Source organism: Pangasianodon hypophthalmus, chromosome 12 (assembly GCF_027358585.1).
Source record: "Pangasianodon hypophthalmus isolate fPanHyp1 chromosome 12, fPanHyp1.pri, whole genome shotgun sequence".
In the NCBI taxonomy this organism is placed as follows: Eukaryota; Metazoa; Chordata; class Actinopteri; order Siluriformes; family Pangasiidae; genus Pangasianodon; species Pangasianodon hypophthalmus.
The window spans coordinates 3,584,933-3,610,209 of record NC_069721.1 but is presented as its reverse complement, the minus strand read 5'-3'; the positions used below and the strand labels follow the sequence as shown (position 1 = coordinate 3,610,209).

At 41.0% G+C, this 25,277-nt stretch overlaps 2 protein-coding genes across 2 annotated transcripts in view; both read right to left on the bottom strand.

Moving 5' to 3' along the window:
* Nucleotides 1–6,579, bottom strand: part of usp22 (ubiquitin specific peptidase 22) — a 35,020-nt gene extending 28,441 nt beyond the window's left edge. Inside the window, exon 1 of the mRNA XM_034309195.2 lies at nucleotides 6,093–6,579. Coding sequence (XP_034165086.1) covers nucleotides 6,093–6,212 — 120 coding nt within the window. The 5' untranslated portion in view covers nucleotides 6,213–6,579. The remainder of the gene's footprint in view (nucleotides 1–6,092) is intronic.
* A 1,057-nt stretch (nucleotides 6,580–7,636) lies between these two features.
* On the bottom strand, nucleotides 7,637–24,305 carry cops3 (COP9 signalosome subunit 3). Its single transcript, XM_026934619.3, has 12 exons — nucleotides 24,117–24,305; nucleotides 21,465–21,594; nucleotides 19,464–19,576; nucleotides 19,148–19,197; nucleotides 18,815–18,907; nucleotides 18,502–18,681; nucleotides 18,202–18,342; nucleotides 17,006–17,179; nucleotides 15,211–15,297; nucleotides 8,987–9,100; nucleotides 8,067–8,147; nucleotides 7,637–7,941 (listed from the first exon to the last, which is right to left on the bottom strand). The coding sequence occupies exons 1-12, from the start codon at nucleotides 24,169–24,171 to the stop codon at nucleotides 7,888–7,890; spliced, it is 1,272 nt and encodes a 423-aa protein (XP_026790420.1). The 5' UTR covers nucleotides 24,172–24,305; the 3' UTR covers nucleotides 7,637–7,887.
* Between the last annotated feature and the right edge of the window lie 972 nt (nucleotides 24,306–25,277).

Sequence of the window (25,277 nt, the reverse complement as noted above, 5' to 3'; positions counted from 1 at the left end):
ACTAACATTGTGTAGGTCCCCCTTGTGCCACCAAAACACCTGTGACCCGTCAAGGCATGGACTCCACAAGACCTGTGGTGCCTGTGAACCAGTACATTGGTTGTCCTTCTTTGGACCACTTTTGGTAGGTACTAACCACTGCATACCGGGAACACCCCATAAGACCTGCTGTTTTGGAGATGCTCTGACCTGGTTGTCTAGTCATCATAATTTGGCCCTTGTCAAAGTTGCTCACATCCTTACGCTTGCCCATTTTTCATGCTTCCAACACATCAACTTCAAGAACTGACTGTTCACTTGCTGCCTAATATCTCCCACCCCTTGACAGGTGCCATTGTAATGTGATAATCAATATTACTCACTTCACCCGTCACTGGTTTTTAATGCTATGGCTGATCGGTGTGAATTCAGACTTATCAACCATAACATATCATCCATACAATCCCACACAGACGAACAATATTAATGGTCATAGTTTATTTAAGAAGACCTTTCATCAATAGCAGCCCAGTCCATGCCTATGCCCTGTTTGAATCTACACATTACACATGACTAGCCAGTCATGGGCTCATTAGCATAGCCTCCAGAGGCAGTCGAAAAATTTTTTTTCTCTCCTGCTATTTCTGTGTCCTATCTCTGTGTCCTTCCTCTTACTCATTTTAACTCAGTCAATTTACAGTAATGTTGGTAACCATGGCAGCGAGGTGTCATGGCAGCAGGTCCCCCATGAAAACCTAATGACACATGGCTACAAATTGCAAACCTAAACATGATGCTGCTGATGCCAAAGACACCTTTTCCCCAAATACAGACCTTCCCAATTAATCCACACTGTGCTTTTAGAACCATCAGAGTGCCAAGATCATCAGAAAATACTGAATTCAAACAATACTGAGAAGTCAAGTCTTCTTTTAAAAAAAAAAAAAAAAAAACCTGCAGCACATGAATTAACAAAGCATACAACTAAAATCCATAATCCACCATCAGAGTCTCCACATTACTCTCCAAGTGGGAATTAAGCAGAGGGAATTTAAACATACCAAGCTCTTTTTATCATTATTGTCACAGAGAACATGAGAGAAATGAGCCAACTTCCTCTAACTCATGCTGTTTTGAAACTTTGGCAGTGTAAAAGCATTATTCACGGGTGTACAGGTAACTTTGCTTAACTAGTAAATACTTCACTTTCCAGCAGTCATATAATGGCTAAATAAAAAAAGTTTAAATGTTTCTGAAAATAAAATGTTTAACTTCTAGGTATAAAGTAAACATATTACGAGACACAGCACAGTTTATTTTTGCCAGTCTTAAAGCTGCAGACACATTTCCCGAAAGACAACTAAAGCATCGATTTGATAACCATCACAAAAATTGGAATCTATCAGTTGTTCCGATATTATTATCAACCAATACTTTAAACACCAATTTGTGCTTAGCCAGTTAGCTGTTTATCTAATCACTGAACAATGCACACCCACAAGAGGCAGAAGCGACTTTTCGTTTGCTGGTGTGAACACGGGGTCCTGTGTGTGCTGTCACACGTCAACGTTTAAAGTCAGATGATGAGCTGAAGTCGTACCCCACAGCATGTCACTGAAAGAGTAGCATAAAACAGTTGCTGCTGCTTACAGTTTACTGTGTTTTGGTTTTAAATGGTTAGTCATGTTTCCACCTTGCCAGAATAAAACACTGTTACAGATTTTACACTTAACTGAATCGTTTTTGTAATATAATTCCATAAAGCTTGGACTTATTCTTCACTTAACCGGTTTTGTTAGTGTTGTTATTATTCTGCTTCTTCTCTTTCCGCGCTTGAGTCTATGGCAGCCCACAGAACCATACAAAGGAAAGTTATGAAATTTGGCACATAGATAGTCTGAAATGTTACCATAGCAAATTTGAAGGTGCTATCTCAAACCCTCTAGCGCAATCAACAGCTCAAAGTTGCACTCATGTTTATGCTAATAACGTTTGAACCATAAGGGCTAGAAACAAAATTCCTCGGATTCCTTGGCTCGGGCTGAGTCGAATGCATCCTATGATGTCATTTTCCATCATGAAAAATTTTCCACCATTTTGAATTTTCTGAAAAACCTACTTTTGTAAAATCCTCCTATGTCCGATTTTCACAAAAATCGAACCACATTATCTTCAGACCATGCTGACAAAAAGTTCTCAAATTCAAGTTGATTAGTCAAACCATTCTCAAATAACGTGCAAACGAATTTGACGAAGAGCATGACGAAATGGATGTGAGGCTATATCTCCGTATCTCTAACATATTCAGATCAAACTTAGTATGTCATAGCCATCATGACTTAAGGGTACCTGCACAGTTTCGGAACAGCGCCACCTAGTGCTCACAAGATATGGGGGGAAAAAAAACCTAATATTTTTGCTTATAACTTGAACGATTTCTCCTAAAATCCTAAAACTGGTCTCTTTAGATTCTGTGGGGCATACTGAGTCAAATGATAGGCCACAATGGCCACAAAATTTCATGTCTGCCATTTTGAATTTAGATGTACAGATGCTGTATTTCACAAACATCACGCCATGACATTATGAAAATTGGTATGGTATTGGTCAAACCGTTTCCATATAACACGTCGTCAGTGTTGACATAAGCACCACATAGTGATTTATATACCTTGGCACCACTACTGACTTCTGCACTGAAATTTATATGTAAAATCATGACCATGCCCTGATGCTTGCTTAGCTCCTTACTTTGCCTCTGTTGTGCTTGACCCCGTAACTGCTGCTTTGTATTTATTTCTGTATTTATGTAGACTTTAAGCAATTTTTTTTGAAACTTTAAAATTAAAAACTTTTAGTGATGGAAATCATTTACTGTGCCCATCACTACTGGAATCTGGAAAGTCTACAGTAATCGCCTTATTGCCTACATGGTTACAAAAGTCAAAAGGTGGATAAGAACACAGCTGAAGATCAAAAAAGATTCAGCCTTCAAGTCTTCTGGAGAAAACATATAGGCATAAATAGAGAAACCTATTCCAACCAGTGATGCTGCTCACACTGATGTTTTCTGGGCTTTATAGCATTTTAATTTCAGGAAAGTGACGGTGGAAAAATACTGTATTTTACAGGCATGACTGAATGCACCGGCTCACACCACTAAGCATTAACATTGTTGGAAACATTTCCTTGACTCTTGTTGACAGTCTACTTTTTTAAGTGTATGCCAAAAGACCTTTACTTTACAACTCTTTTGTCTGCCCCACTCCACATTCCCGAAACTACAACTCATGAAGATGGCCTAATTTCTAATATAACCGATGAAACTAAGACCTATTCCACACAAACACAGGTCATTTTGAAAACACTGTTGATATGGTTTGGCCACACTCATTTTGTTCAGCTTTCTGTCCACAAAGAACCATGAAAACAATAGCAAGCATCATGCTGGGCATGCACACTAGGTGTCTGACCCATGATCTTTATGCCTTTTCCATCATTTTTGTTTATTTTGACAACAAGAATATAAAGCCTGCTTTCATGCATGCCCCAGTGTCGCTTATATAATATACAAAGCAGTCAAACAAGGAATTAAAATGCCTAATACATACATCATCATTGCTGATTTTTTGAAAAGCTACATTTCCCTCATTTACTCTACAACATGAAAACTGTGTTTTCATATTTACCCACTAGTGCAAATGCAAAAACAGATGCATTTTCCAAATTTACCTATGTTTGTGTGGACTAGGCCTAAAAAACCTAGGACAACCTCAACAAAATGCTGACTTTGTGCTCTTTTAATTTATTAAAAATTAAAAATAAATAATAATAATAACAACAACAACTGTCAGTCTTATGTGGAACCCAAAAGCTGACAACACTGACATTCAAATAATCATTTTCCATTAATATACATAACAAAGCCCCAAATATACCTTGCTTTGCAGTGTGGTTACTCATTGAATAAAGATCATTAAAGACATTATTGCGCATTACACATGCAACAGTTTGTTCATCATTCAGTCATCTTCAGTAACCCCTTTATCTTGGTCAGGTCAATAGCAGATCTGGAGCTTATCCAAGAGAGATGAGGCGGGAATACACCCTAGACGTAACTCCAGTCCATCACAGGGTACCATGCACACACATCCACATACTCATTTAAACCTTAGGGCAACTTAGTATAGCCAATCCCCCTACCAGCATGTTTGGAGGAGATGGGTGGAAACCAGAGAACCGAAAGGAAACCCTGCCGGCATGGGGAGAACATACAAAACTCCACCCAAACAACAGTCTGAGCTCAGGATCAAATCGAGATCAAACCCTGGAGCTGTGATGCGGCAATGCTACTCACCGTACCACAGTGATAACAAATGTTAAATATAAATGGGATTTTAAATGCAATCTTGTCGGCTTGTTCATGCATGGATTGTGGTCAGACCTCATTTCTCCTCTGCAATGAGTTAGCTATGTAGATGCAAGCGTGGAACATCAGCCCAACATAGTCCTGTTCCTAATAATATGTCTAAATAAAACTAAAGGAGTCATAAATTTCAAGCATTTTCCACCAAAGTTGCTTATGGTTAGGGTACTAGTTTTGAGATCAAAAACTGTACCGAATAGTCCATTCTCAATAAAAGACACAAAACAGGGTGGGAGTGGCAGGAGACGCTCAGTCAACCAGCTGCACCCCAGCACAAGTACTATAGCCAGATGTTATTTTATTGAACAGCTTATACTCCACTAAGCATTAGAAGCAACATAAACACTTCATTTGTAGTAATTGTGGCAGGAACGTCTATGACGCTGTATATATATATATATTTTTTTTTTTTTTTTTTTTTTTTTGATGACACTGTATCCTGTGGGGTGGTTCTTTCTCCCCAAAGGCAACTTCCTGTTCAGTCCAGTCAGAATTAAGGATGTACACAAATATTGCCTTTTTTTTTTTTTTTTTAATACACAATACCAGTGTCTCTGAGTATCTGGCCAACACCCGCACAGTAATCAAGCGAACCCTCCGTGGGCCTCTGATTATGTGAGACATTAGAGGTGTGTTGGTGATGTGCTGTAAGACAAATTGTGTTGTGTACCTCAACATCACACTCATTCACAGCATAAAATGTGTCAGTGAATCGGATCAGAAAACGTGTCAGTTTCAAGCCTGTTGGATCAGTACGTCCCTAGCTGCAGTGTGAGACAGACTGTGGACGTAGTCTTACCTTCACTAGTGTGCACTAACACACATATAGATGCACTTCATCAGTCACGACACAAAATTACAGTCAGTTCTATATTTTGAACGAGTCGCATTTCTGTGAATATGAAACTATTTTCCTAAATGTCTAACATGGATATTATATAAAATATATAGAGGCAAGGTATTAAATCTGCACGTCTCTAGGCACATTGTGAGCCTGTCTTGTGGAGCTTTGTGCATTTACACCTGTTTTGGCTTTTTGAAGCTTATCTGATCAACAGCTGCAAGGTTTAAATGTGAGCCAAGAGCCTAGTGATGGTTTGAGGCTTTTACCAAGAGTAAAGAAACTGCTCCCACAAGCTCATCTATGACAAATGATGTGTGTAAGCTTTCATTATGATGGGTTATTGTTCTGGGGACGACGTCATTTCCTGTCGTTTCAGTATGTTTAAACATGAAGAAACCGTCAGCAGCCTCTTGACCAGGTGCACAGGCGGGTGATGAGGGAGGCATGAGGGAGGCATGAGGGAGCGGGTGTGACCGGGGTCCCGCCGCCACACTGCCGCAGCTCTCAGGCGGAAACATCAGCTTTCACTAAAATATAGCACACTGAGTAACTGCAGAAACGGACATCAAAGTGCGCGCACACACACACACACACACACACACAGGGAGTCAGGCAGCACATCAGGGCTCACATGGCTGCAGGCTAGCTGTGATGATCAGACTGTGCTGCTGCTGCTACACACACACACACACACACACACACACAGGCTGCTGTGAGCGGAACAGGGTGGAAGTTGCATCACTTTGGTTAGTTTAGTTAGTAAGGCAGACAGAGGTGTGTTTGGACGGTCCGCTTGCTGGCGGCTCTCGGTGGTGGTGTATTTCCGAGCAGGCGCGTATTTACCTTGCGTTTCCTGGTTTCGGCCGAGCCGCTCCACACAAAGCACTGGTAAATGACGCGCAGGTTCTGCTTCCAGTTCTCCACTTTAAAGCCGTTCACGTGGGAGCAGCCGGCCGGACCCATGGCCGTGTAATCACATCCGAAACGCGGCGTATATTCAGCGACGGGAATCGCGCTCCGCCGAGCAAAACGGACAGAAATTGATTATTATCCACCAATTGTTCCGTTTTGGCAGGCTATACAGGCAGCCACGGCACCGCTCAAGGTGCGTGCCTTACACATACGGCAGTTTTTCGCGAGATATAATCCTTACTCCTGAAATATCTTTCGCATCCGTGTGCCGACAACAAAGCCGCAGTGTGATATTAATCCCGGGGCCACTTTAATGTTGTATTTTCCAAGTCGGACGTTTTAATGGACGGCAATGGAATTCAAGTGAACACCGTGGGCGACACAAACCTCACGGCGCCGCTGCCTGATTGGCGGATGGCTCATCCTGTACGCCTTCCATTGGTTGGTGGTTGTGCCATTTGTTTTCCAGGCCCCGCCTCTACTGAAGAAAGCTGCGAGCTAATTGGCCACTCGGACCGCTCGTCAAGCACGAAAGTGTTTTTTCTTTTTTTTCCTCTCTCTGCCGGAAGAGTTTGTGTAAAGCGGCCGGACGGCTCGCTTTGTTCCAGCTCCTTCTCTCGCAACGAGATAAAAGTGTTTTAGTATCACAAATATAGCACAGTAAAGTGTACAGGGCGAAACTTTTATTTTATGTTTACACAAATAAAGCCAAAGGGATGAATGTTTCTACAGTTTTACTTGTTATTTTTGTTGTTGACTTCGCCGTGTTAACTACGTCATTTCCGACACTGTGCTCCCTTTACCAGCGTGGACTTGTACAAATATAAAGATGTATTTCATGTCACTCAAAGCAACAAGTTCTATAATTTGTATAAGTCAAATTTCCTCTCCATGCCATCTGCGAAACTAAAACCTTCCTAAAACTCTAAATTATATTAAAAATCGAGTTAGTGTATACTGAAATGACTCTTTTGGATTGGTTGGCTTAATTAGAATCAAGCTGCGGCTTTCGTGGGAAACTTTTAGGAGCACACACACTTCAGCCATGACAGACCACTGCTGCATCTATCAGTTAATGTATACACTATTCCTCTTAGTGTTGTCACCAGTGTCCAGGTGCCCATTCTGAGCTCATTCAGCCATAGTGAGAGTGGGAAGCATGGCAGGGCTGCTTTACCTGCTATATATTAGTATTCTGATAGTTAACGTACCAGTCAACTGCGCGCGCGCGCGCACACACACACACACACACAGTTAGACAAGAGTGAATGCTTTCCCTTCAGCCCTAGTACCATAATTCAGATATCATACCTAGAAGACGACACATGCAGCTTCTCCACACCCTGACTTATGAAACAGCTGATGAAGAAGGTAACAGGAAAATGAGTTATCACACTGAAAAAATAAGCAAAACATTTCTGTTTGGTAATTAAATTAAAATGTGTATTAAAATGAAAACACATATACAGACAAGCTTCTCGAACAAAGAAGTCCAGTAATTTTATTGTTTCGGTCATAAATGCAGCTGTGGGTTTGCACTTCAACATTGATAAATAAAACACTGACAAAACAGGGTTGGTGTGTATGGGAGCGCTGTGAAAAAAACCTAATTATAATTGCAGACATTTTAGGTTTTCCTCTGATATAGTCCAAACTCAATAGGCTGATATTCTTCCTGATGATGGTTCTTCAGCATTACAGTCAGGGAATGCTCGCTGCAGTGGCCTCAGGAGTAGGATGATGTCTTGCTGCCAACATCGTCTTCTTGCATTCCCATACTCTGAAGGGCCAGAAAACAAAAGCGCTTTTAATCCAAGCAGAATTCTTAAATACTGATGGTTTTCTGGACTGACTAGTGAAAACAAGTATCACCAGGTTTCAAAAATTCTACAGGAATCTGTGTACCTTTTGTACAAACTGGGGATTGACAGTGATCTCCTGATCCATGGCCTTTAGTTTCTCATCTAATTCTATACACTTCAGCATCTGGGAGAGAGCAGATAAAGAGAGTATGAAACATAGATCAACATGATCTAAAAGCAGACTGAGTCAGTGTGTATCAGCACGCTGAGCAATTTATGTGGTTTAATTTCATATATGAGCGTGAACAATCAAAATCTCTGACAGATTTATGAAAGAGAAATAAGAAAATCAAACTGAACTTCACTACAACAGCGTCCATGGGGATGCTTCCATCACCAACAAGACTTGTTCTTCTTGTTACTAATTTGTATGTCAGAAATGCTCTTAAAGTATACTTCAAACACAAAGGAAGCAACTGAAGAACAATTATTTTAAATATTTGACCTTGACCCTGGCTGGAGCAATTCCAACATCTAATCAGTTCAAAGATAATACAAACATTCAACGACTTGTTCTCGTGCTAATGAGAATCTCAGATGGACAATCTGAAAACATTCACTCAGTGGCAGAGGCATAAAAACTAATTTGCATTGTTGCACTAGAAACTAATAATGAAATGATGAAAAACACAGACATCTAATATTATAGAGTAAGTAACATACATGTCAAATAAGTTTGAAACTCAAAATTTACAAATTTTTAAAGAGTACACTTTAAAGAGTACACTTCTTTAATCTATCAATCAGTGCCCTTTGATTAAATGATAATTATTATGAAGCAACCGCAATGTCTTAATAATTCTGCTCGGTGTCCAGTGGAAACAGCCTCATGCTCATATTAAACCATCATTTCTAACACCAGTTACCAGTATGAAGTGATTAGCCTCAACGTGTGTAACATTGTCCTGTTTCCTCTCCAGCCTGGCAGTAGACTGTTCAAAGCTTTACAATATTATTACAAACCTCTTGGTCAATTTTGTGGAGCATTGCAGGGTTGTTGTATTTTTCGGGGTTGTCATGGAAACAGACCATGCCATCTTTCTGGTTGATGCTGGCATAAATCTCTCCATCTTCAATCTGTAAAGAGGAGAGGAACAGTTCAGAAGAGAACACCCACGTAAGCCACTTTTCAACAATGTGAATGTAATTTCAAACACTGCATGAACATCTGGTCTCCCACATCTTCCCGATTATCACGTGTATCCCTGCCTAAAATACATTTTTCTTAAAAAGTACAACAGGAGGACGTAATCAAAAAAGTGCCAACCAACTGCAGTCACAAGCTAAGAAACAACATTTGGTATGCTATTATATAGTGTTGGTGAATACAGTGTACAGTAATAAGTGGTGCCTCTTCTCAAAGTCTCAGCACATAGTGTTGCGAAGGCACTCTTCCGAGTTATCTCCCAAGTCGGGATCCCGAAGGAGATCCTGATGAACCTGGGCACTTCCTTCATTACATGCACTCTTCGCAAGCTGTACAAATCAATGGAGATTGATGGGCTGGTCGAACAGTTTAATCAAACCCTGAAAAATATGATTTGTAAGTTCAAAACGAAGTGCAGAATTTGGATAAGTGGCTCGAACCCGTTATGTGCAGTACAAGGGATCCCACAAGGTTCTCCCCATTCGAATTACAGTATGGGCGCAAGCCCTGCAGCATCTTAGACGTCATGAAGGAAAATTGGGAGGAGGGACCTTCAAAAACCCACAAAAAAGAAATTCAGTATGTCCTGGACCTGAGAGTGAAAATCCACACCTTGAGTCACCTAACAAAGGAGATTTTGTGTCAGGCCCAAGAATGACAGTTTCAATTGTATGATGAGTACTCAGCTATGGGACTTTGCACCAGGAGATAATGTAATTAATTTACTACCCACACCGACCTCCAAATTACTCGTGAAGTGGCAAGGGCCCTTTGAGGTTTCATGAGTCAGAGGTCAGGCGAACGGATAGAGGTAAATCACGTCAAATATACTACCTCAGTCTACAAAAGCCATGGAGAGAGGCGGCTGCTGTGGCACTGGCAAGAGTGGTTCTTGAGAGGGAGGAGCAGGGACTGTTGGTAAACCTAAAAGGTGCAGCCCAATTCACCCCACTGCCCTGTGGAGACCTCACCGTCCCAGAGAGCACAGGTTGCCAGGTTGCAAGGGGAATTTTCCGACATGTTTTTGCCTCTGCCTGGTCGCACAGATATCATAGAACACCACACCTCAAGGAGTGTCAAGGCTATGCTTGACAGAGGAGGAGTCCCACAGTGACTGGAGCAAACCCATGGTCTTTGTGCTGACAGGTCAGTCCATTTTTGTGTGGACTTTAGAAAAGTCAACGCAATGTCAAAATGTGACACATTGCCCCGCAATGATGAACTGCTTGATTGGTTAGGCGTGACCCCCCCTTTATTAACCAATGGTTACCAATTGGCAGATTCCCTTGACTCCAATATCTCAAGGAAAAAAAAAAAAGTTTTCCCACCCTGTTTGGGTTACGCTTATTTGTCACCTTTCCATCTGGTTTGTGTGGAGCCGCAGCGACGGTTCAACATCTCATGGACAGAATACTCTGCCTGCACAGCACAAATACTGCTGCATATTTAGATGATAATCATTTAGAGTAATGATTGGCAGCAGCATTTACAACATCTGAGAGCTGTCCTGAAATCCCTGAGATGAGCAAGGACTCACAGCAAACCTGAAAAAGTGTGCAACTGGGCAGATGAAAGTACGGTATCTGGGCTTCCACTTGGGCCATGGGCAGATGCATCCCCAAATTGAAAAGACAGCAGCGAGTGTGGCGTGCCCAAGACCCAAGACCTAAAAGGGTGTTAGGTGGTGGGGCTGGCTATTATCGTAGGTTTGTACCTATTTTTTTTTTGGACATCACCAACCCGTTGACTGACCACACTAAGAAGGGAGCACCAGATCCGGTCCAGTACACAAAGCCAAGAGAACTAACTTTTTGACAAACAAAAGCAGTTTTGTGTGGGACCCCGCTGTTGCATTCTCCTGATTTCTCTCCCTTTTGTTCTGTAGACTGATGCATTAGACAGAAGGCTGGAAGCCGTTTTATCCCAGGTGGTGGAGGAGAAGGAGAACCTGCTGTACATTAGCTGAAAGCTCAGGTGGTGGTGGTATGTGTCAGCAGGGGCATGGTCAAGCATCGGCTATGTACGGAGAGGTGGGTTGAACCAGCAGGTAACACGTTATGATTCTAACTTGTGTGTGATCATAGCGAGTTTACTTATGAGTGTTATGTTTGTCCTTTCAGAAGAATGAGTCAGAAAGAGATGGAGCTGACAGAGGGAACACAAAACGCAACACGCTCAACTTAAACTAGAAGCTAGCCAGCTGTGAGCAGCTTAGCATTTTAATTTTGGTTTCATTATGTGTAGCATATGTGATTGGCAAGTGCTAAAAAGCTTGCTGGCGAAAGCAATTGTAAATAAAATATCGGAAGCACTAAGCTCAGTTGAAGTTGCTTATCTTTGGAGTCTGCCTTCACACACACACACACACACACACACACACACACACACACACACACACACACACACACACACATTGGGTTCTTCAGCAGCGTATGGTAAAATATAGTGTTGGGTAATGCATGTATGTTAATATACAGTGTATGGTAATATACAGAGCTGGGGAATGCAGTGTACAGTAATACACAGTGTTGGGGAATGTAGAGTAAGGTAATGAGAGTGGTGGGGAATGCAACATACAATAACAGTGTTGCAGAGTAGTTAGCTATAATTAGTGAGGCTAGTAGCTTAACTACCATCCCCTCCAAAAGTACTGGAACAGTAAGGCCATCATGCATCAAGAAAATGGCCAAAAACACACCGCCAACACAACAAAGGACTCCATAATGGGGGAAAAATGGAAGTCAATCCCCAGACCTTAACCCAGCTGAGCATGCATTTCACCTCCTGAAGAGGAGACAAGCCTGGAAAAGCATAAAAAGAATGCAAAAAAAGAATGCAACAGTTTGGTGATGTCAGTGAGTCACCAACTTGATGCATTATTGCGAGCAAGGGATATGCAACCAAATATTGAGCATTATTTACTTTAAGACTATCTGTTCCTATACTTTTGCTCACCTAAAAAATTGGGTGTTCTGCCACCAAAGGTGCCATGTTCTATAGTTGTTTAACAAATCTAGATGTAAATATCAGGAAATGAAAGCTGATATTAATATTTTAAATATTAATATGAAAGCTCATATTAATCTTTTGATATCAAATACAAACGTGTTCTCTGTATAGCAAAAACAAAACAATAGACCTTGCTGTTCCAATACTTTCGGAGAGGACTGTACGTATTATACTAGCATAGTAGTATTTGAGCTATTTTCAAAATAACGTAGAGTAAAATACTTTCAACATTTCTGAATGAAACAAACTATGTACAAACTATAGTATGCATCAGTAACTGAGTTCAGTATTTCAAATTAATGTAGCTGTATGAACTTGTCTGGAGTGTTTCATAGTGTCTTACTGTGCTACAGCTACATGAATTATTTTTTCCAGTGATGAAAACAAAACTATCAAACAGCTCTGATCAGATTTATCAGTGTTTTTGAGTGTGAAAGGTTCACATGGCAACAGATACACCAGGGGAATTTGACAAAAACTTTTAACTGTCCAGTTATATAAAAGGTCTGGACAAGTGATTGGCATGACTTAATGGCGACAATAGTTACCTTTTAATCCTGAGTAATAATTTCATGGCTATAAATAAGACAATTAGATTATATTGTTTCGCACCGGTGCTTCACTTTACCACTTTTAACTCGTGCCATGGACTCTGACGGTGACTGTTTTTAATCCCACTCAAACTCACTCCTACAGATGGTCTGACCAATCCCACCTGCTCCTGCAGTCATTATTGTTGACTTTCCCTGTGAGCGATATTTTCAACAAACTTAGTTCATTCTATTTCTGAAACCATAAATAAATTCACCATTTAAACCACTATGACTCTGAGCAGGATAAAGCAGCTGATGAATGAATGAATGAACGAATGAATGCAATATGTGTATCACACAAAGCTGCACAGGTAAGCTGTACAATACACATTAATGAACATAGTCTTTCTTTGTCCTAAAAGCTTCAAATCTGACGCCTGTACTAAAATAAAAAACATTCGCTCACCTATGCTCCTACACTCCTGATGCTCATCTATTTTCTGAACACACGAAACACGTCTGTTCTGTACTTGATCTTGGGGAATAAACATACACTATATTACCAAAAGTATTCGGTCACCCATCCAAATGATCAGAATCAGGTGTCCTAATCACTTGGCCTGGCCACAGGTGTATAAAATCAAGGACTTAGGCAATGCAGACTGTTTTTACAAACATTTGTGAAAGAATGGGCCGCTCTCAGGAGCTCAGTGAATTCCAGCGTGGAACTGTCATAGGATGCCACCTGTGCAACAAATCCAGTCGAGAAATTTCCTCGCTCCTAAATATTCCACAGTTAACTGTCAGCTTTATCATAACAAAATGGAAGAGTTTGGGAACAACAGCAACTCAGCCACGAAGTGGTAGGCCACGTAAACTGGCGGAGAGGGGTCAGCGGATGCTGAAGCGCATAGTGCAAAGAGGTCGTCGACTTTCTTCACAGTCAATTGCTACAGAGCTCCAAACTTCATGTGACCTTCAGATTAGCTCAAGTACAGCACGCAGGGAGCTTCATGGAATGGGTTTCCATGGCCGAGCAGCTGCATCCAAGCCACACATCACCAAGTGCAATGCAAAGCGTCAGATGCAGTGGTGTAAAGCACGCCGCCACTGGACTCTAGAGCAGTGGAGACGCGTTCTCTGGAGTGATGAATCACGCTTTTCCATCTGGCAATCTGATGGACGAGTCTGGGTTTGGAGGTTGCCAGGAGAACGGTACATTTCGGACTGACATGAGTGTGAAATTTGGTGGAGGAGGAATTATGGTGTGGGGTTGTTTTTCAGGAGTTGGGCTTGGCCCCTTAGTTCCAGTGAAAGGAACTTTGAATGCTTCAGGATACCAAAACATTTTGGACAATTCCATGCTCCCAACCTTGTGGGAACAGTTTGGACCGGGCCCCTTCCTCTTCCAGCATGACTGTGCACCAGTGCACAAGGCAAGGTCCATAAAGACATGGATGACAGAGTCTGGTGTGGATGAGCGTGACTGGCCTGCACAGAGTCCTGACCTGAACCCGATAGAACACCTTTGGGATGAATTAGAGCGGAGACTGAGAGCCAGACCTTCTCGACCAACATCAGTGTGTGACCTCACCAATGCGCTTTTGGAAGAATGGTCAAAAATTCCTATAAACACACTCCTCAACCTTGTGGACAGCCTTCCTAGAAGAGTTGAAGCTGTAATAGCTGCAAAAGGTGGACCGACATCATATTGAACCCTATGGGTTAGGAATGGGATGGCACTTAAGTTCATATGTGAGTCAAGGCAGGTGACCGAATACTTTTGGTAATATAGTGTACAATTCTGTCCATTCACCTTTAAATATTCTGTCTTCATCACCAACTTTTTTTGAACTAGCCATTTAATTAGTTCACTAATCAGACCAGAAAGTGTAAATGAAAAAAAAAGACGTTCACATCTGTCCTTTCTAGCTCTCTCTGCGGCAAGTCTCTGGTCTGATGAGGTTCCTTCGGCTAAATAACAACATAAATGTGCTTGGACAAACTGAAACAGAGGATCTACTACAAAATCGGCATTGGTTCATGTTCAGAAAAGTAGAGTCATGGAACTTGTTTTTTCTTTCAGGCAAAACCCTGCACAAGCCATGTAGATTTTTATTTTGTGCAAAAAGTAGCAGCTGATATTCTTCATTTTGACAAAGTAGATTGTAGTGTAGCTAGCTATTTTATCAAAAGAGTAGTTTGACTGGAGATTTTAATTTTAATCATGAGTATCTTCTACCTTGACAAGATTCAACTGCAAAGTAGCTTCCCCAACACTGGAGGTATGTTTAGCATAGACATGACCTATTTGTACTAGCTCTGTAAGTTGCTCTGCCAAATGATGTAAAAGTAGATATAAATCTTTTTGTTTATTTAATTTCTGGTGTTTTCATTCAGGTGTTGTCATTTTGCTGGGAATACCAGCAGTAGTGCTTGTTAAGAAAACACAGGATGTATATATTATGATGATGGTGGTGGTGGTGTTGCTGACTCACCATGTGCAGGACGTATTTCTCAGCCTCCTGAGGCCCTGAGAGCTGAACTCGACTTGCCATGTCTTGTAAAGACAACGTCAGGAACGTCTGCATTACAGGGAAAGGCAGTGTGTCAAAATCAAACCCATTACAGTGGATATAAAAAAGTCTAGACACCCCTGTTAAAATGGCAGGTTTTTGTGATGTAAAAAAATGAAACCAAGATAAATCATGTCACAATATTTTCTACCCTCAGTGTGAAATTACAATTTATAAAAATTAAGTGAAAAACAATCAGAAACATTTTAGGGAAAAATAGGACAAATAAACACAACAACCTTGGTTGCATAGTTGGGGTTATGGCTGTGTTCAGAATGAACCAATCACATTCAATCTCATGTTCAACACATAATTATCATACAGCTATCATCAGTGAAATTATTTTTGATTAACCCCAAATAAAGACAAGCTGTTCCCGTAGGATTTTCTTCACATCTTCTTGGTTTCATCTCACTGCTGAAGCCATGGTCTGCAAAGAGCTGACAAAACCTGTACATGGGTCCCGCTGTCGAAAGATATCAGGAGAGAGGTACAAAAACATTTCCAAAACATTAGATGTACCTCGGTACACCATGGAGGCCATCATCAACAAGTGGAGAAAAGGGAGCACCACAGTGACATCACCAAGAACAGGACATTCCTCCAAAATTTATAAAAGCACAGGACAAAAACTTACCAGGGAGGCTGCCAAGAGACCTACGGAAACATTAAAGGAGCTTCAAGAATATCTGACAAGTACTGATTACTCTCTGCATGTGACAACAATCTCTCATATTCTTCACATGTCTGGGCTATGGGGTAGGGTGGCTAGACGGAAGCCATTTCACACAAAAAACATTCAAGCCCAACTAAATCGCCTTAAACCATGTGGCAAAATGTGTTATGGTTTGATGAGACCAATTCCAAGAGGTATAATAATTCCATAATTCCAAAAGTTATGTGTGGTGTAAGAAAACAACAAAACAAAAAGACACCATACCCACGGTGAAGCATGATGGTGGCAGCATCATGCTTTAGGGCTGCTTTTCTTCAGCCAGAGCTGGGGCTTTTATCAAGGTGGAGAGAATCATGTACAGATACAAATACCAGTCGATTGTAGTGCAAAACCTTTAGGTGTCTGCTAGTAAGCTGAAGATGAAAAGGAATTTCCCCTTTTATCATGACAAAGACACGAAGCACACATCCTAATCAGCAAAGGAATGGCTTGACCAAAAGATGATCAATGTTTCTGAATAGTCTAGCCAGAGCCCAGACCTGAATCGAACTAGAAATCTGTGATGTGACCTGAAGCGAGCTGTGCACAGGAGACGCCCTCACAATTTGATGCATCTAGCATGGATCTGAGTGGTTTAATATAATCAAAAGGTGCTTCAACAATGTATTAGTTTAGGAGTGTGCACACTTATGCAACTAGGTTATTGTAAGTTTTTTTTTTTTTTTTTCCCTAAAATGTTTCTGATTGTTTTTCACTTAATTTTTATAAATGTAATTTCACAGTGAGAGTGGAAAAAGTTCTGATATGATTTATCTTGGTTTCTTTTTTTTTTTACATCACAAAAACCTGCCATTTTAACAGGAGTGTGTAGACTGTGGATACTGTATACACTGTATAACCATCACTAATTATGATGTAGATTTGAAACACTGCTAAAGTATGAGTATTTCTCTGGTGGCCAAGTGGGCTAAAAGTTTACATTTATTTAATCCCTTTCCCCATTTAACTCTTAATAAACTGTGACACTGTGCTGTAGGAGACCTTGGTTAGCCTCTGGATGTTCTTCTTGTACAGTGAGGAGAGGCACTGCTTGACCAGGCCCATATTGTTGTCACGTGTGAACGTTTCGCTGTGCTTGTTGACGAGACTGCGCAGCTCTGCGGGGTTGTTGGTGGAGTACACTTGCGCCAGCTCATGGTAAACATTACTGAGGGGCTGCAAAAACAAAAAACATATTACAGTACAAATTAAGGGTTGTTAAACATTCCCAGGTCCATAAATTAAAAAAAGTGAACGAAAGAGAAGTGGGTTTGGATAATAAAATTAAAACCGAACAAATATCACACAGAACAATTCAAAGGTGGTCGCTTTTCTCAAACTGTGTGCTTCCTCTTGGCATGGCGCAACTGTTGAGCTAGAGTATACCTAATGAGTAGGTGTGACCTTACCACTTCATAATCAGCATAGTGTTAAAGAACAGCTTGTAGCTTTAACAGGGTCAACTATTGACAACTAAATCATATCTTCTTCTTTTCTCATAATTTCATGTATCTTTTCTCTTTCAGAAGAAGACGAAGTGCTCCTGAGTTTGTGTAAATTTACACATACGAAGACAGCATTTAACAGACGCCCTTAACCAGAGCTACTTACAGAAGTCCTTTGGAGTCTCTATTAAAAATACATCCTGCTAGTTCACTAGGTCAGGGACTAAGAATACCATTGAGAAAAGTTTGTGAAATCCAGTTGTTTTATATAATTAGCATTAATTAAAGAATATGAAAAATAAAGAAAATAAGCTAACACAAACCCATAAATTAAGACAAATAAAACTAAATCATTCAGTTATAGAAAAAAAATGCCACCATATAAATGGAGGACAGGCCGGTCTCTCTGCACATCCCTGTAAGCCGTAAACAAATGCCTCAACTGACAGAAGATTTACCATGCGGTGTTTAGAGACTGGTATGATTTTCTTCGGAGACTGACTTACTGGCTTATAAATCAGTTGCCACAGCATCATATTTTGACTAATCATAACATCTCCTGATACAATTTTAAAATAACAGTTTCCCTGTGTGACCTTTTACACACACTTTTACACACAACTTTCCTAAAGGATGTCTTCTTACATGACTTCATGTACATTTAATCCCATCCAAGTAGGGTTATAAAAGAACTGCTAACACTAGGAAGCGTAAGAGCAACATTAACATCCATGCTTCAGTTTATAGCCTCACCTTAATGAACCTGCCCACAATCTGTGATGTGTATTTGGGAAGCTGCTGCACCTTGCCATGGAGGATGAGAGAGACAAGAATATACTTCTTATAAGCCTCAAGCATGATGTGACTGACTGCCATAGCCGGAGTGGTTATAGCCTAAGGGAAAAAGAAGAGCAAGCCTTCTTTTGTGTTCACATATTGACATTTCAATGTACCCTCTAAAATGACATAAAATCTGTTTTTTTTTTTTCCATCACGTGTAGGTAATTGTATATTATGCAATCTTTGAAAAAGAGAAAAATCCTGGCTCGGTACCTGCTCAAAGAAATACAGTGCTCGTTCAAAGTTCTTCAAACCCGTGTAGATCATGCCACCATAATAGAAGTAACACAGAAAGTGCTTTGCATCATACGCGCCATTCTCTTTGCAGATGTCCATCATGTCCAGCTCCAGGAAAGGAACTGCAGGCTTGAAGCATTTTGCTAGCAGGCATAGCTAGTGAGATGCAAAATCAGCACCGTCAATTCCTTTTTGAAATTGGTAGACTTATTAAGTTTCATCTGGCATTCACATACTGTCATGCATTGCAGGAAGTGTAATGTTTCTCAGTCCTACAGTTTGGACTCACCTGACACAGATCTGCATGCACTGAGGTAAGCTGGTTTGTGTTCATCTGCATTTTGTCTATTGCTTGTTTGAGTGTACTTATCCCACGTAACGGCTGTGAAAGCAAAGAAAATACACTGAAGTTATATTTTAACTTGGTTATGTCAACTCTAGGCCAACCTGTGACTGTGATAAAGATATCGCTGGGCAGGAAAGTGTTTTATTCATCTTATGCCACAGCAAGTTTTTCAACAATTACAATTTTATGATTTTTCACCAATTTATTTTTATGATTTTTTAATCAGTGTATAATTCTGTTTAATTGTTAGCCCCATGGGGTGTTAAAAACTTTTACCTGTTTCCGTTCCACTAGGGCATTAGTCAACTGATGGCAAAGCCCAGCAACTGAGAAATGAACAGGAAGACAAAAGAGAATACATAACCAGGAAGAAAGCTGCTAAATACTGAATATTTGCAGTGTGCTTTGTATAGAGCACTTTTTAGGGCACACAGTCAAGTGACATGAATTGCAGCAGAGTTTATTTCTGGATAGCAGTCTGAATGTATCTAACAAAATCCAGGACAAAGTGGCTTCATTACAGAGGAAAAAATGGCATGCTCGCCTGTTATCTCACAGAAAGCATGTAGACTGCAGAAGAATATAAACTCACAAGTGTCTGTTGCGTATCGAATGTGTTCTCCGTTGCAAGTACTGATGAAGAGCTGGACTTGAGAGAACAATGTCTCAAAGTCAGGGATGTTGGGCATGGAGAACTTCACAAATCTATAATTACAAAGCACAATATGAACATCAGCCAGCCAGCTAGAGCACACGTGAACTAAATGAACCAGTTTTAGTAATGATAATATATTTGGTTGTTTGATTTTTAATCATCTCAGTAGTAACCACATACACTATATGGTCAAAAGTTTGTGGATATCTGACCATCACACCCATATCTGTTTTTTTCCCCCCAAAACTGTTGACAACGAAAGCACACAATTGTATAGAATGTCTTTGTATGCTGTAGGATTACAATTTCCTGTCACTGGAACTAAGAGGCCCAAACCTGTTCCAGCATGACAATGCCCCTGTGCACAAAGCGAGGTTTGTAAAGACATGGTGTGTAAAGGTTGGAGTGGAAGAACTCAAGTGTCCTGCACAGAGCCCTGACCTCAACCCCACTGAACACCTTTGGGATGAACTGGAACACCGACTGCACCCCAGACCTCCTCACCAACATCAGCGGCTGACCTCACTAATGCTCTTGTAGCTGAATGAACACAAATCCCCACAGCCACGCTCCAAAATCTAATGGAAAGTCTTCCCAGAAGAGTGGAGCTTATTATAACAGCAAAGGGGAAATAAATCTATAATGGGATTTTCAACAAGCACATATGGGTGTTACAGTCAGGTGTCCACATATGTTTGGCCATACAGCGTATGTCTGAACTTTGCTACTTTACTTTTGCCCTGAAGCTACAATGCATTGTGCAAACAGCATAACTAAATCATCACACATTCATCTCAAACAGTGCTCAGCACCTCAAACTTAATTGCTTTATGGTTTCTGGCACTGTATGACACAGTAAGCTACAAAAACAGGTAAAAGGGAGTTCCTGAGACAAAAGATGACATGAGACAAGAAATGAGGACATACCACACCAAAAGGCAAAACCTCATAATCCCATAAACCTTCAGGGTATTTTTATTTTTTTATTATTGCTTTATCTCTCAGGGAAAAACAATAAGTTAACACTAATTTAGCATCAGAAGTGAATGTAATTCCCAGTTACATTGCTTTTTTCAGTGTGTTGCAGTCGTGCCACAATGGAATGCAAACACTGTCCACTCACAGCTCTAGGCTGAACTCGGGGGCGTACTTGTATTCAGAGAAGGGCCCCAAAGCATCATTTTCCAGGAAGTGTTGCTGTCCACATAAAGGAACGCACTTTGTAGTTTCTTATAGGCTCACTGTTTCTTCATTCCTATTACGCTGATTGCTTTTCAGAATTATTACTAAAATAATTTGTTAAGTGTCAATATGTCAAAAAAAATGTGTTAAAATGAACTTCAGTGATAAATGTTAATCCTACTCCTCCCTGAAATTGAGTGGCTCCACAGGCCATGGTGTGAGCTTTAAGTATTGTTAGGTGTATTAACACTTTTACTAAAAAAGTGTGTTCCTTCGTATGGACCACAACACCTCCTGAAGTTCATCCCTAATGTAGTCACACCTCCGACTGTGGCTTAGGACTGTGATTGCATTTCAGTGTACCATGACTGCAGCAAACCAATTTATGTTAAATGCAATGCAACTGGGAATTACATTCACTTCTGACACTAAATCAGCATTTAATTAACAAAAAAACAAAACCCTGCTTATTGTTTTTTTTATGCAAGACTGATGTAATAAAGGCTGTTCAGTGTGGCATGTAATCCTCATGTAACAAATTAAAAGTAACACCATATCTGTGCACTGCTTTTCATGTTTCCACTGTGATAGAACAGAATAGATTTTTATTGTCATATTTTTTACAAATAAAAAATAAAATAGACAAGAAGAGAGGTATTACAAAAAGTAATATATACAATGGTTAGTGCAAAATATTGTAGTGCACACTGGAGCAAATAAATGATGCAATTGCTTTTCTATCTGATGTGCACTCACAGCACAGCCAGCACTCCGAGCGAGTGCTCCTGGATGTCCAGAGCTCCTAACACAGTGTCCAGGTGGGAGAGGTTCTTTGCAAGCAGCTCTCCACTTTTATTGATCAGCTCACACAGCTGAGTCATCTGGCCTAAAGCAGAGAACAGACACACAGGCAGGAGAACTTTACATCTCTGTGTAACAAAGCCAAATGTGTGATGATATACAGGTATAAAGTCATTCATAATCTGAAACAGTTACACCATTAAAGAGCAACACCAGCTTTTGGCTCTGACACTGCTGTCTGCTTTACTGCATGTGGCTGTTGTTGCTCTTTAAAATGTATTTGTAAAAAATGAAAAAGTCCTGAATTCTAGATGAAGTGCATCCCTTGACCCATGATCCACGAGCTGTAAAAGAGATCACCAGTTTGTTGACATTATTTTTGATCAGCTCTGATCAGAATACCAGCTGCTGTGTTGTGGGTTTTTAATGTCTGTGAGCAGGAGCTCTGAGCAGGTCGGTCTGTTACAGGTGCTGTATGTTACAGGTGCTGTATGTTACAGCTGATGTATGTTTCAGGTGCTGTATGTTACAGGTGCTGTATGTTACAGGTGCTGTATGTTTCAGGTGCTGTATGTTACAGGTGCTGTATGTTACAGCTGATGTATGTTTCAGGTGCTGTATGTTACAGGTGCTGTATGTTACAGGTGCTGTATGTTACAGCTGATGTATGTTTCAGGTGCTGTATGTTACAGGTGCTGTATGTTACAGGTGCTGTATGTTTCAGGTGCTGTATGTTACAGCTGCTGTATGTTTCAGGTGCTGTATGTTACAGCTGCTGTATGTTTCAGGTGCTGTATGTTACAGCTGATGTATGTTTCAGGTGCTGTATGTTACAGCTGCTGTATGTTTCAGGTGCTGTATGTTACAGGTGCTGTATGTTTCAGGTGCTGTATGTTACAGCTGATGTATGTTTCAGGTGCTGTATGTTACAGCTGATGTATGTTTCAGGTGCTGTATGTTTCAGGTGCTGTATGTTACAGGTGCTGTATGTTACAGCTGATGTATGTTTCAGGTGCTGTATGTTACAGCTGATGTATGTTTCAAGTGCTGTATGTTACAGGTGCTGTATGTTACAGCTGATGTATGTTTCAGGTGCTGTATGTTACAGCTGATGTATGTTTCAGGTGCTGTATGTTACAGCTGATCTATGTTTCAGGTGCTGTATGTTACAGCTGATGTATGTTACAGCTGATGTATGTTACAGCTGATGTATGTTTCAGGTGCTGTATGTTACAGCTGATGTATGTTTCAGGTGCTGTATGTTACAGCTGATGTATGTTACAGGTGCTGTATGTTTCAGGTGCTGTATGTTACAGGTGCTGTATGTTACAGCTGATGTATGTTACAGCTGATGTATGTTACAGCTGATGTATGTTTCAGGTGCTGTATGTTACAGGTGCTGTATGTTTCAGGTGCTGTATGTTTCAGGTGCTGTATGTTTCAGGTGCTGTATGTTTCAGGTGCTGTATGTTACAGCTGATGTATGTTTCAGGTGCTGTATGTTACAGCTGATGTATGTTTCAGCTGATGTATGTTACAGCTGATGTATGTTACAGCTGATGTATGCTTTCAGGTGCTGTATGTTACAGCTGATGTATGTTTCAGGTGCTGTATGTTACAGCTGATGTATGTTTCAGGTGCTGTATGTTACAGCTGATGTATGTTACAGCTGATGTATGTTACAGCTGATGTATGTTTCAGGTGCTGTATGTTACAGGTGCTGTATGTTACAGCTGATGTATGTTACAGCTGATGTATGTTTCAGGTGCTGTATGTTACAGGTGCTGTATGTTACAGCTGATGTATGTTTCAGGTGCTGTATGTTACAGCTGATGTATGTTACAACTGATGTATGTTTCAGGTGCTGTATGTTACAGCTGATGTATGTTACAGGTGCTGTATGTTCCACACTCTCAGGCTTCACTCTGAGGATCAACAGCATCAGACGCTGTTTCTCACTAAACTGTTTTTCAGTCCCAGAGTCAGTGTACTCCTGCCCCGGCCTGCACAGCGTCACAGCCTTACAAAACACTGCAGCTCTGTTGAATTTAGCAGATTTTACAGAACCTCCAGTCGTGTCCTGTGTGTCAGTGAGGAACATTATAACTTGTCTGTCGCAGGTTATTGGTTAGCTGCGCTGTGGCTAATGGTGCTAGCTCACTGTTTCAGTTGACGGCATTTACGAAGCTAGTGCTGATGGGTATCGGTGATGAAACCGGACCGTTTCCGGACTTAACTGCCCATTTTACATAGCACTGATTTCACTTTATTTAGAGGGAACAAACTCAAAAACATGCTAGCTAAAATTCTATCAACTAATACCCTAAGCTTTTCCTAGCTAGCATGTTACCTAAATAGGTTAGCTGTGTGTTTTCCACACCCGCATTTACCACACCAGCAGGTCCCGCCTCCGCTATTCGGATTGGATAACAGGTCATATGGGAATGGTCGCGGTCCAATCATCGCGTGGAGTGTGCGCACGAGCTCCAGAACGCTGAGCACAGGAGGCGTGTTTGTCGGAATACCGGTGGGGAAAGAATAACGCGGTCTATCTAAGTACCTTGCTAACCTTGATTGTTTCGGTATCTTCATGAGCTGTGTCCATACCTTGAGCAGACAGTTGCCGCACATTGTTCACGAACTGCTCCAGCGCTGAAGCCATGATTCTACAAGTCTGCGAACAGGCCGCTTTCACCAGTTTTCATTCAGGTGTCAGAAATAAGTGCTAGCTAATCAGGATGGGCCAGAGCGGGTCTGGGGCCTCGGCCGCCACCAACAGAAACCAAACTCTCGCGATACTGCATCATCACACCGTTCGCGAGATTTGCGGTTGATTGCTGTGAGCTGCGGTTCAGGGTTGAGAGAAAAGTCCATCAGTGAATAAGTGTTATGTTCTTACCTTTACCGTTTAGGATAATTGTCCTTAAAATTGAGTATTTCTGTGCTCTTTTATAAAATTACATTTGTTTCTTTGACAATATAGTGCACTGGCTCCTTTAGAGCCTACAGGTAACACAGAGATATCAGATATCACTGTAGTCAGAGAGTTCTGGGATGTGCAAGGAAACCAGAGAACCCAGAGGAAACCCACACAGACAGGAGAACATGTAAAACTCCACACAGACAGGAGAAGAATATGTAAAACTCCACACAGACAGAGGAAGAACATGTAAAACCCCACACAGACAGGAGAACATGTAAAACCCCACACAGACAGGAGAACATGTAAAACTCCACACAGACAGGAGAACATGTAAAACTCCACACAGACAGGAGAAGAACATGTAAAACTCCACACAGACAGGAGAACATGTAAAACCCCACACAGACAGGAGAACATGTAAAACTCCACACAGACAGGAGAACATGTAAAACTCCACACAGACAGGAGAACATGTAAAACTCCACACAGACAGAGGAAGAACATGTAAAACTCCACACAGACAGGAGAACATGTAAAACCCCACACAGACAGGAGAACATGTAAAACTCCACACAGACAGGAGAACATGTAAAACTCCACACAGACAGGAGAAGAACATGTAAAACTCCACACAGACAGGAGAAGAACATGTAAAACTCCACACAGACAGGAGAACATGTAAAACCCCACACAGACAGGAGAAGAACATGTAAAACTCCACACAGACAGGAGAACATGTAAAACTCCACACAGACAGAGGAACATGTAAAACTCCACACAGACAGGAGAACATGTAAAACTCCACACAGACAGGAGAACATGTAAAACTCCACACAGACAGGAGA